At 52.7% G+C, this 12,095-nt stretch overlaps 1 protein-coding gene across 2 annotated transcripts; it reads left to right on the top strand.

Annotated features, from left to right (window-relative positions):
* The first annotated feature begins 285 nt into the window (after positions 1-285).
* On the top strand, positions 286-11,521 carry INSIG1 (insulin induced gene 1). Of its 2 annotated transcripts, XM_081038251.1 has the most exons (7): positions 308-438; positions 818-1,254; positions 3,957-4,081; positions 5,286-5,452; positions 5,762-5,861; positions 7,331-7,426; positions 9,635-11,521. In XM_081038251.1, exons 2-7 carry the CDS (start codon positions 843-845, stop codon positions 9,662-9,664), a joined length of 930 nt encoding a protein of 309 aa, XP_080894377.1. In that variant the 5' UTR covers positions 308-438; positions 818-842; the 3' UTR covers positions 9,665-11,521. The 2 variants fall into 2 exon arrangements, with proteins under 2 accessions (XP_080894378.1, XP_080894377.1); XM_081038252.1 differs by lacking the exon at positions 7,331-7,426 and having other exon boundaries at positions 286-438.
* The last annotated feature ends 574 nt before the right edge of the window (positions 11,522-12,095 follow it).

The raw sequence follows: 12,095 nt of genomic DNA on the forward strand, positions 1-12,095 counted from the left end.
CCGCGCGCGGCGTCCCCGCCCAGCTGGCCCGGCGTGGCGCCGCCCCCGCCGCGTCCGTCCGCCCGCGGGTCCCCGCAGCCCGCGCGGCGCCCCAGCCCCGGCCGCCCGGCCGCCCGCGCTCCCGAGCAGCGGCCGGCGGTGGCGTGTGCGCACGTCATATGGGCCGCCCGCCCCCGATTGGCCGCGGCCGCCTCACCAGACCGCGAGCGGACGGGGGCGCGGGCGGGGCGGGGCGCGCGGAGGCCACGCCCCCGGCGCGCGGGGGGGCGGGGGCCGCGCGGGGTCACGTGGCCCGGGGCCCGGCCGCCCGCCTTATAAGCCGCGCGGCGCACCGGGCGCCGCGGGCCCTGCTCAAGGCGGTCGGGCCGACGTCCTCCTCCGTCCCCTCGTCCGGCGCCTCCTCCCTCGGCGACCCCGCGGGCGGGCGCCCCCGGCCAGGTACGCGGGGCGCGGCGGGGTCCCGGGGCCGGGCGCCGCCCACGCCGCGGTCCCCCCTTCCCGGAGCGCGCCCGCCTGCCGTCGGGGTCTGCGGCACCGGCCGCGACCCAGCCCCGGGAGGGGCTGCACCCCGGACCCGGCGGGCCCGGCCCCCGGTGCCGTGTGGCGGGGCGGCCCGCGGGCGCCGCGTCCCGAGCTCGCACGGCTCCGGGAAAGTCGGGGGCCGGCCGGGCTGCGGGCTGTGCCGAGGGGCGGGCGGGGCACGGGCCCTGCGGCGGGGCTGCCGGCCGCTCACTCCCGGGGGCCGCTCGCTCCCGGGGGCCGCTCCCGGGACAGGAGCGCGGCCGTGACCCCGCCTGCGTCCTGCTCCCCCTCCTAGGAAAGCCCGTCGGGCGCCGGGGCTCATGCCCAGGTTGGACGACCACTGCTGGAGCCGCTCCTGTGCAGAGGGCGCCAGGCGCCGCGGCTCCCCCGGAGCCGGCGCCGGAGGGCTGGCAGCCAAAGTGGGGGACATGATCGCCTCGTCGGTGTCCGGGCCTTCCCTGCTGGTGGCCCACAGTGCCCCGGACACGGACCCCTCTCGTGGGCCTCGGAGCCCCGGCGCTGGGGGCCGCAGCGAGGGCAGCAGCCACGCCATCACCTGGCACCACCACCTGGTGCAGAGAAGCCTGGTGCTTTTCTCCGTGGGGGTCGTCCTAGCCCTAGTGCTCAACCTGCTGCAGGTCCAGAGGAATGTCACCCTGTTCCCCGAGGAGGTGATTGCCACCATCTTCTCTTCAGCCTGGTGGGTTCCTCCCTGTTGTGGGACAGCAGCTGGTGAGTAGAAATGAAAGATGCTTGTTTGATCAAAACCATTCTTCAGCCTAGGGGACACGTGTGTGTGAACATGCAGCCATGCACAGAGGAAGCGTGCGCATCCCTCCCTGCAGTGTTGGTACTTAGGGAAGCAGTGGGGTGGAGAGGACACGGAAGACCCAAGTGCTAGCCTCCGGGGGTTGGAGGAGCTGGGCGATGGAGACGAGGTGGCGAGGAAACTGGCTGCTCCCGCCCCGGTGCCCGGCTGGCCAGGTCCTTCCCCTCACGGCCCTGGCACTGAGGGCAGTGTTGCGGCTCCCGCACCTGTCATGCTGAGCCAGCTGCCACGATTGGCCGCCTGCAGAACTGGTGAGCAGAGGCACTGGGCCGCCATTGGCTGCCCCACTGAACATGCTACACTGCTGGGTAACTGAAAACAAACCCGTCACGTGGGCAGAGTGGGCAGAGGCGTTGCCAGGGAGCAGCCTCTCTACTTCCTTCTGCCCAGTGGCCTAGTGAGCAAGCAGGGCAAAGCCGGGCCTTCTCCCAGAACTGTTAGGATGAGTAACCCCTCGTCCCTGGTCCGCAGTGGAGGTGTGAGTGTTCCTAGCTGGTCTCAGAGGTGCCAGGAAATACAACACAGGCTTAGTGTAAACTGTGGGCTGGAGGCTTGTCCCTATTTAACAGACTTTCTTGGGTATTCAGCTGGTTTGGTAAAAATGCTGAATTGATCTCTGCCCAGAAGATCACGTAGGACCTCTCCAGTCACACAGCATTTGTTGGTCAACAAGCACCTGTCTGCTACCTCTTCGCGCTGTGGAAATTCAGAGTGAGGACGCCAGCCCTGAGCATCCCACGGTCCGACGGGCAGAACAACTCATGACAACAGTGCCATCGGCTTTGCAGCTTAGGTTTCTGGACTGCTGACTGTTCTGTTTATTCCTTAGACAGCAGTGCCCCGCGATAGCTCCATTTTCCAGATGTGGAAACTGAATCACAGGTTCTGCAACTGTGTCCAAGGGACACAGCTAATGAGCTGCAGGGCCACTTTCATAACTCTGCATGCTGTGTTTCTGGGGTCTAGGTGTGTCCCCTGCCCCGCAGGGACACACCACCTTCTCAGCACTCACTTAAAACAGCGGGAAGGCAGGAGGCTTGAAGGGGAGAGCAGTGTGTTGTGGCCAGGACACGTCATGGGGGCACTGTGGTTACTGAGCAGGGTAGACTGTCTTCGTTTGGCCCTCTTTTGTTTTTCTGAGCCCTTGGAGTGTGTGGCTATACTGTCAGCATCCTTTTTGAGAAATAGATCTGGAGGCAGAATTCTATTTCTCATACACATTTGGCCCAATAGTTTCTTTCTTTGAATCAAAAACTTGATCTTAAAAATGAAACACTTAGTTTAGGCTTTATTTGTAATGGGAGCATCAGGAAATTCCAAGAATATCTGAAACACGGTTTCTCACACCCTACTTTTTTTTTCACCATCAGCCAAGAGCATAAGGGAAACATAAGGGAAACAGTTTATGTTCACCTACTTAGCTGTCAGCCTTTAAAGGTAAGGTCAAGTTACAGTGAAGCAAGTTGTAGAATATAGGGTTCCATTTTTCAAAACTCCAAAATTAGAACTTGATGACTGTAATATGAAATTGAAATGCAAACTTTCATTTGAATGTGTGGCTACAACTGTTTCTTGTTTCTCTGTTCAAGAGCCTAAAATAGTTACCTCTTCTATGGGTCACCAAGGTGGAACTTCTGCCAAGCTTTCGAGCCTCTGTACTGGGTTATATCATGTGGGAAACTTGGGTCCCACCGTCGGGCCCCAGGGGCCTGTATCCCCACCAGTCACCACGCACTTTGTTCGTGCCTTACTCTTTTCCATTTGCTTCTCTCCTGGAGTGCCATGCCTTCTCCCCGTCTGAATTCTCATTTACTCTCTCAGGCTTTACAATTCTGTGTCTGTAAAACTGCCTAACTGTTCAGACCACAGTGGGCTCCTCCTCCTGTCTTCTAGTTACTTCACACATGAGGAAACAAATATGAGAGCCAGGTCCCATCAGAGTGAACTGGGAGCAGAGGCCTGGCCGTCTGTGCCTGGTCCCACGCTCCCCCACAGGCCAGGTCTGGACTCGCAGGGATGGTTCAGCCTGGTTGTCCTCTCATAGCATTGTCACAGGGGTGATGCAGAGTGCTGCTCATGGTCTCCTAGAGTAAGGGCGGTAACCCCTTCACCGTGGAATTTAAGCCACCCCCTGGGCACATGGCCTCCATGACCCAGATGTCAGTCAGACCAGCATAAATGTGCCAGCATCAGTGCTGGCCGAGTAAGGGAGGGATGGAACTTGTAATGTGACATGTGGCCTCAGAATTGCTCCTGGGAGCTTACCTCCTTCATTGTAAAATGGAAATCACACTGATGAAACAGAAGCCGGCCTTTAAGTAGTTTTCACTGTAGGGCCACGTGACTACGCCCTGCTCAACTCACATCTATGTTTAGCTAAACCAAAGAACAGTGGTTTCATTTTAAATGTCTCAAAACTGATTTTTTTTTTGTTTGTGCTCAAGAAGAACAGAACTATAAAATGAGTCTTCATTTCAGTATCATGTTATCGTGGATAAACTTTCTAGAAGGACTGGTTTGCATAATGTGTTAATACCTGTCACGTGGGATCGTATCATTTTCAGCTGGTCCATCCTGACGCTGGTATCTTTTCTTGTTTTCACAGCCGTCGTCGGCTTGCTGTACCCCTGCATTGACAGTCACCTTGGGGAGCCCCACAAGTTTAAGAGGGAGTGGGCCAGCGTCATACGCTGTGTAGCTGTGTTTGTGGGCATCAACCACGCCAGTGCCGTATCCTTCAGGCCGTGCCATCCGGAGCGCTTCCTGGGGTCCTAGGTTGAAGCACTTCGTTGCTTCTAATGAGCATATGTTAATTTCTTAGGTTAGTTGAACCATCTTCTTCCAAGTGTCTTATTTTAAAGCTCATTGCTTAGTTTACAGTTGGTGGGAGTTTTCACATGGTCCTTGGAGCCCTTCCAGCTCATTTTGGGGAACAGTGAATATAACACCAGGAGCAGAGTGGCCATGGCTTTGGCTTCCTTGGAGTTTGTTCTGTAAATTCCCTTTTACGCTTCTACCTATGTCCTTCCATTGTAGACCGGGTTCCTGCAGCCCAGTGACAAGTGGTGAGAGGGTCACAGCCGTGGCCACTTCCAGGAGGCAGAGGAGACGCCTGTCTCGGCTTCTCTGCCCTCACCCTGGCTGTGACCACAGAAGCCCCAGGGCCGGTCCAAAGGGGTGTCCTCTGGAACAGGGTTCTTAACCCCAGGTCCCTAGGTCCTGGTGCCCTCAGGTGGGACGCATCACATGGAATTTGCTACGTGCACAGAAGGCCACAAGGTTCACGGTACCCCCGTCTCGGAAGATTGGGGGGCTTCTTTAGCACAACTAGATGTTACTTTCAAATCTTAGAGAAAGACATTTTTAGAGTTACCGATTTCTGTATCTGCTTTACCCCAATTTTAAGGACAAGAGTGTCCCTAAAAGGGAGTATTATAAGGTATCTTCGCTCTGACAAATCTGTCTTGTCACTGGTTGATGAACGGTGCTGTCATGAAAGCCAGCCGTGTGTCTCCACAAATTGAAAGTGAGATGTTGACACCATTGTGAAGAGCGTCTTCGTGCACACGTGGGGAGAAGAGCACACGCGTGGGTCTGGTTACTAATGAAAATGAGAAATAAAAACAGGCCGAGAGATGACTTACCAGCAGATAGGTTGCTTTGGGGTCGAAATGCTGGCAGAATTTTACACCTGGCTTTCAGGAAGTTTACTCGTCAAGCTGAGTGTTTGACCCTTTGATCCCAGAGAAGTTTCGGGTCGTCTTGAGCACGGGGCCCTCATCTCCCACAATCCTTTGTGACCTCACTGGGCAGTTTTTGTGGCTGGAGCACGATGTAGGGTGTGACAGTAAACACACCGATGGAGTTCCTGGGGGTTTTGTATGTTGGATGCTACTCAACATTGTTAAATGTTCCTTAACACTTGCGTCACCAGAAACTGGATTTTGCCAATAACGTTCAGCTCTCCTTGACGTTGGCGGCCCTGTCCTTGGGCCTTTGGTGGACGTTTGACCGTTCGAGGAGTGGCCTCGGACTTGGGATCACAATCGCGTTCCTCGCCACTCTGATCACACAGCTGCTGGTGTACAACGGCGTCTATCAGTAAGCGCGCTGTCCCGTGCAGCCCCGCAGAGGCTGCCCTTAACTCTTACAGAACACACCCACTTCGCTGAGACCTTCAGGTTTCATTTATACTCACACACCACAGACATAGGCATGAAATTCTCAAAAAGGAGGCTTGTTGTTGATTCACATGTTTAAAATACCCCATCGACTATTTAATGTAAAGGGACACTCAACAGGAGCAGAAAAAGAGTGTTGAGATATTAACGTCGCGCGGTATTTCATGGTGAGTGTGCACTGGGTGTCCCAGCAAACAGACCCAGCCCGAGACTCCTCCTCTTCCTGCAGGTACACGTCCCCAGACTTCCTGTACATCCGCTCCTGGCTGCCATGTATCTTTTTCTCAGGAGGTGTAACCGTGGGGAACATAGGACGACAGCTGGCTATGGTACGTACAATTCTCACATTCGCTCCCAACCTTGTGGTTTCTTAGCTTGTTGGCGTTGCTTTATGTCATACGTTATCGTTTGTGTTGATAAACGTCTAGTTGAGACTCAACAGCAACCATTATTGAGAAAAGCGAATGTTTAAGAAAAAACAAAACAAAACAGGTAATGATATCCAGGTTGTTCTTCGCTGAATCATTCAGATTTGGACGTTTGTAAACCCATAGTTAGATCTGGAAAGCCAGCAGCTCTTGGGACTTCCAGCTACTGTAGTAATAGCAGAGAAGTGATTACTGAGACGGCTGCAGCGGGTGGTTTATCGTGAGTGTCCTCCCTCCCTCGACGGGTACAGGTGACACTAGGGAAAGCGTGTCAGAGGCCCGAGGCTGCAGAGACCCTGCATGCTCCAGCTCGGGGCTTGGCTGGAGGGCACTGCCCACGGGAACAGGTGGAACCCTGCCCTGGCACAGAGCCAGGTTCGGAGAGCCAGGAGAGCAGATGATGTCAGGGATCATGGAAACAGCACTTTCTGGTTGTTAAAAATTGGCATTTGAACCCTTTACTAAGAGAAAATTAAATGTGGGCATCTAACTGTTATTTCAAGTTGACTTTGACTCCAGGGCTTAAATAAAATGAGCTAAAAAAAGAAACTAGTGTCTTAGAAAGGCCATTGATTTCAGAGATAAACTCTGGAGCTTTCTCAGGAAACTTATCTTGGTCCCTTGTGTGGTATCTTTAAAACAGGACATTTTTTTTGTGCCAGCGGGTCTCTCTGCCCTTTTGTTTGTCTTCCGTCCCCCAAAATGCCTGTAAACGAATCTCCTGAAAGCAGTAGAGTCTCACGAGAGCCACGCCTTGTGGGAAAGTCACCGTTCTCCCACTCGCTGTCCAGTTCAGTTGACTTTGGAGCCTGGCAACCCATTCCCCCCCTCGCAGGTTGTCCGTCTGCTTCAGCCTGGAATAAGGAGGCTTCTGTCCATGGTTCTTGCCACTTCCTTGGGTGAACAGAGACCTTTAAAATCAATGTTGCCCCTGTGGCAAGAAGATTCATGTGTGAAGCCAAAAGTGTCCTCGTCATGAGACCAGAATTAGAAGTGTAGGAAATTAGATTTGCTCCAGATTGTGTCCAGGCTGAAGAATAAAAATTACATTTATAATAAGTTTGTTTTAGAAAACTGACTCCCTGTAGCATTGGCTGTCCCTGCCTCACTTTGGTTTTTCATGGGACCTTTTGTTTTGGGGGCTTTTCCCCCCAAGCAGCCACAGGCGTGGTCATAATGGGCCTCCCGCCAGATCAGGGTCCGACTGCTGCCCAAACCCCAACTGTGGAGAAGGTCCTGAGGCCAGAAAGTCTCAGCCAGGGAGCACGGAGGTTCGGCCTCCTCACAGAGGGGCCAGTGCGCCCTGTTTGCAGGGTGTGGCCTGTGTGTCCCCAGTCGTCAACCTTAGGAAATGTTTCTTCTCTTACCAGGCTTTTGTGGAGACTAGAAAGTTGGGCAGTGACGTAAATCACACCGTGCTAGAATCTTCCGATCAAAGGGAGACAACTACATCAGCAGCTTTAAAAGCAAGTTACACATTTTCTTTTTCAGAGGAGCTAGACTGCTTCAGCTTGTATCCTTGTTTTCTTTTTTCAAAGAAATGAAAAAAATCAACAGCTTTCTTACTTAATTACATTTGCAAAAACAGGCTTACTCTGCTCCAAATTTGAAAACTCATTTCCTTCCTCAAAACCCTGGAATGCGCTCAGTGCCTTAGAGACGGGACGCGTCAGCATGCCTATTCCGTTTCCTCGGGTGGTGCCCACAGGGGACTGTCCCGGAGCTGTCACAGCCCCTCCAGTCCTTTGCACTCAAGCCATGTAGATGAGAGACGAGCCTGGCATGGTGGTGTAGAGGCAGCGGTGACAAACGTGCCCTTGGTGTGAAATTGGCCCCTTCACCAAGAGTAAGGCTCTCGTGTCGGGCTGTGCCTGGAGTGACACAGATGAAGTCTGGAGGTGAAGCGACCCGAGGTGGGCACTCCACTCGGCTCTGTGACCACATCTCGCCAAACCCGGTGTCACTGCAGTTCATGCCAGCCCATCGTCATGGTGATGGTGTCACCCCCGCATGCCTTCTGCATCCCTGCCCCGCATTTCGTCTGTCCCCTTAAAGAGCCTTTCTGTCTTTACTGGTGTTCCCCTCCCTGAAGAAGTGTGGTTGGTCGTCACTTACCATCACCAACAGGCTCTGCAACTTTAAACGAAGCGACGCAGAATGGAACCAATTTCATAGGTCCCTACGGCAAGCCATCGGCGTGTCACGACGCTATTTGAGGTCCTATGGTCATTACCTTGCGAGGAGAGCCAGGCCCAGAAACTACGCCGGGCTTGGCTCCTGGTTGATGGTTCGGGTAGCTGTCGCTGTGTGGTTTTCATTGTCAGCTTGTGTGTTTGGAGGGCAGTCATGGGTGTAGTGTCGTCGTATAGACAGTCTTTTCTCAGAAAAGGTGAGGCTTCCTACTGCCACCGCCATGAGTGGGCTCTGCCTCCCGTGGGCCGGACGCCTGGTCACAGTGCATCCCTGGCAACAAGAATGGAGTTTGTTTCTCCCACGGGACCCAGTTCAGCTCTTAACGATCGTAGTGAAAACAGTTACTGTGTTTGAGGGCGTGCATGGGTATTGTGCTAAACGTTTTTGTTAGCTGGCTTAGTCCTCATGACAGCCGATGGAAGGAAGCAGGAGCTGTTCTCAGCCCGTTTTAAAGGCAGCTTAGGGAGGCGAGTAACTTGCCCAAGTCGGGGCAGAGGGAGTTGGAACCTGGCTTCTCAGGCGTGGGTCCTCCTGCCCTCTCCAGGGACAGCTCACACTGTCGTTCATCCTCGAAATAGGTTTTTATGAGTTTGCGCTGGTGTCCTGGGTTTGCTGCACGAGACCTCTTGCCACTTAAAAGTCATTGCCCTCAGGCACCACTGACCCAGTCCCTGCGCCAAACGCTCTGTCCACCTCGGGCTGACGGCTGTCCTGTCTTTGGGCATCTGTGCTATGACACTGGTGCCTGCCCCGCAGACTAAGTTCTAGTCCCCCCATGTCAGCACTCTGGGGAGCCAGTCTTGTCTGCAGGTTGTGGTTCCCTCTCCGTTTCCTCTCGTTGCAGTTGCTTAGGACCTTCTTCCTCTTGCTCATACTTCACAGTTTGTCACGCTTTCAGTGGCCAATTCTTAAAAGTCTGTGTGTCCCCAGCGTAGCAGTTAGCCACCAACACTCCTGGTGACACGCCTCCCCAGGCTGCTTACACATCCAGTCCCGGGAGGTCTGTGATTGTGTAGACCAGCTCTCGTAACATTGGGGTCTTCACCTTCCAGCACAATTGCCTCGTTGGGGGCCCAGGGGAAGCCCCTCCACTGTCCTGGGGTAGCCTGGTGACCTCGGGGACGTCATTCAATCTTTGGATCTGCTCCTTCGTCAATGAAACGTCTGCCCTATATTGAGAATTTTCCTGGCAGGGTCTGGAAAGCAGTCACAACTACAGGGTCTGCCACAGATGTTTTGTGAAGGTCCAACAAGACAGTGCGTGTGGAGAGGCTGTGCCGACATAAAGTTCTGTGCTGGCTGTGGCAGCGTGGCTGGCAGGGCTTGTCTTCTGCTGCTGCTGTCCTCATTGGTGTCCGTCCTCTTACCCTGGTCAGAGGGATGTCTCATCTCTCACCTTTCATGGTTGGCTTCACTGCCAATTAAAATATGTATACATTTAGTGCTCACTTGCTCTGTCTTTTTTCTCTTTTTATTTGTAGGGTGTCCCTGAAAAGCCACACAGCGACTGAGTCTTCAACCCACTGATTCTGAAGAACAGCAAGATGTGGGAGGAAACCCACGCTTCAGATTGTGACAAGATGATCTGTTTTCCTCAATAATCTATTTACATTGGGCTGACTGTACAAATGACTCCTGGGGGGAAAAAATCACCTATTTTAGAATAGCAAAGTGGGAAGAGTGACTGTGTGCCCTGAAATGTCACCTTGGCTGTGCTCACGCCTGCATGTGCCCTGCAGAGCCTGGGTCCCGGGCCGAGTATTCGGTGTCACCGGTGTTCTAACAAGCAAGTGGCCATGCGTCCAAGCCTTGAGCAGAAGCATGGCTCGCAGCTCTTGTCCTGTGTTGGCGCCCGCAGGGAAGAGCCTGATGGTGCTTAACCAAGGCGAAGAGTGGCAGCATAGGAATATGTATCCAAAAGATGTTTTTGTTAAATAGGGTTGTGTAGAAAAAGAAAAAGAGCAGCAGAACGGCGGGTGTCAGTGCCGAGGTCGTCGCAGCCACACGGCCACACGTGCCTGTCGCAGAGCACAGCTGTGCTGTTGGGACGCGCTTGGAACTTGGTGTAGACAGTCCGAGAGCAGGAGGCCCTGAGAGGTCAGCTCTACACTGTGAAATACTGGGGTTTCCACCTCGGTGTTTATTAGGAAGTCTTACCCAGAACCCACGATCGTCTAAGAGTGAGCGAGCGCCTGTCTGCCGCGTAGCTCATGCTTCGCGAGCCACAGTGTGTCTTTGCTACTCCAGAACAGAGACGACTCTTTTTTCCCACAGCCCTATGGAATCTGCAATCTGTGATTGCCTTGTAGGAAAAGGGGTGCGGGTGTCACTGCATTACACATTCGGTGTTTCTGAAAACGCAGAGATGTTGGTGAGGCAATGTCTCTGGAATGGTGTAGAGCATATCAGACCCGATTTGCAAGTGTTGGGTCGTTAACTTCAAGTGCAATGTCTATGAAAACCAATCTGAGCCTTGTAGTCTCTTAAATATTTATTTTTTTTTAACGTACAAGATGTTAAAGAGGGTTCTCCATTCATTTCAGTGCTGCATGGAGGCAAAATTCAGCAATAATTTCTTTCAGTTGTGAAGTTACTTTGTTGGCGTGCCCTCCACTGAGCCCTTTGAAATACTCCAGTTTTTTTGGGTTTTAGTAAACTTGTAATTTTTACTTACAAATTTATTGGGGTTTTTTTGTATTTTGAAATTTAAGTGTTTCTGGTTTGTTTTAAATTCCGTGGAAGCAGCTTAATTAGAAGACCCCTTCGAATGGGAGTCGGCCGTCAACAGGCCCAGCCTTGGATGCGTGCACTTGTTTTTGTCACGTGGTGATCCTTGTTGCCGGGGTTTTGTGGTTTTGAGGGAAATCACATAGTGAATTTTAAGTTACTATAGCTAATTTGGTCTACAGGAATTTTGTTTAAAAGAAAATGGGATCATTCTGAGCTTTACAATGACCCCTTACACATTTTCTGAAAATGAAAAGTGATTAGCTGCAAAGATTTTTCAATGAAGTTGTCAGCATTTTATGAAAAACCAGAAGTTATTAGCTGAAAACAGTCCTTGAATCTTTAAAATATACTTGATCTTGCACAAATAATAAGTATTCCTTTCTCTTAAACTGGAAGCAAATCTGTATCTGTTAGAAATAATGTAGCCAAAAACTGTGAATCTGAAGACTTTTCGCCAATTCTTTACAGCAAGTATATGAACCAAAGTGACTTGAGTTTGTAAAGGTGTAAAAAAGTGTGAACAGAATTTGCACTACAGCAGATTGGGACATCCAGCGAGACTCACATCATACTAAGCTGTCAGCATTGTGTTCTTTTTCCATTCATTTTTTTATTTCTATTAAAGGTTCAAAACCAACCATTGTGTTTATGGGTTTTTCTTTAACGGGGAGAATGGAAACATATTTTATAGTTCCTCAACCTTTAGGGAATTTCCACACAACCTCTTGGGAGAATCCCACGTTAGTACATTGTTTCCGCGTGGTGAGCAGTGTTGTGCAGTGGCAGTCACTTTTAGCCTTCCCTGCTGTCCCCTCCCGGGAATGCTGTCCTCGGTCTTGGAGTGACAGGGCCCCTCCTCTGGTCCAGATACGTGTCTGGGGGCCCCCCGGAGTCCCAGCAAACAGCGCAGGGAAGGGTGGACCATCTGAGCCCAGGAACACCAGCATCTGTGTCTCTGACCTGCTTTGCTGGTACCTACTGGACAGAAAGTCGCCCAGGTGACTCGAAAGGTGTGCTATCACCAGGCAGCACGTCGCCTGTGTGTCTGGTCACTGCCCAGGTCTGTGAAGGGCAGCCCTGCGAGGGGCCCTTTGCTGGGTGCCAGGCTCAGGGTCGTGGACATGAGATGGAACCTGCCTCAGAGCCTCCCTTCCAGGGGTCACAGTGCCAAGCTGGGGAGAGTGTGTGAAGGAAGGAACCGAGGAAGGGGAA

This window comes from Rhinolophus hipposideros, assembly GCF_964194185.1.
Source record: "Rhinolophus hipposideros genome assembly, chromosome: 25".
Taxonomy (NCBI): domain Eukaryota; kingdom Metazoa; phylum Chordata; class Mammalia; order Chiroptera; family Rhinolophidae; genus Rhinolophus; species Rhinolophus hipposideros.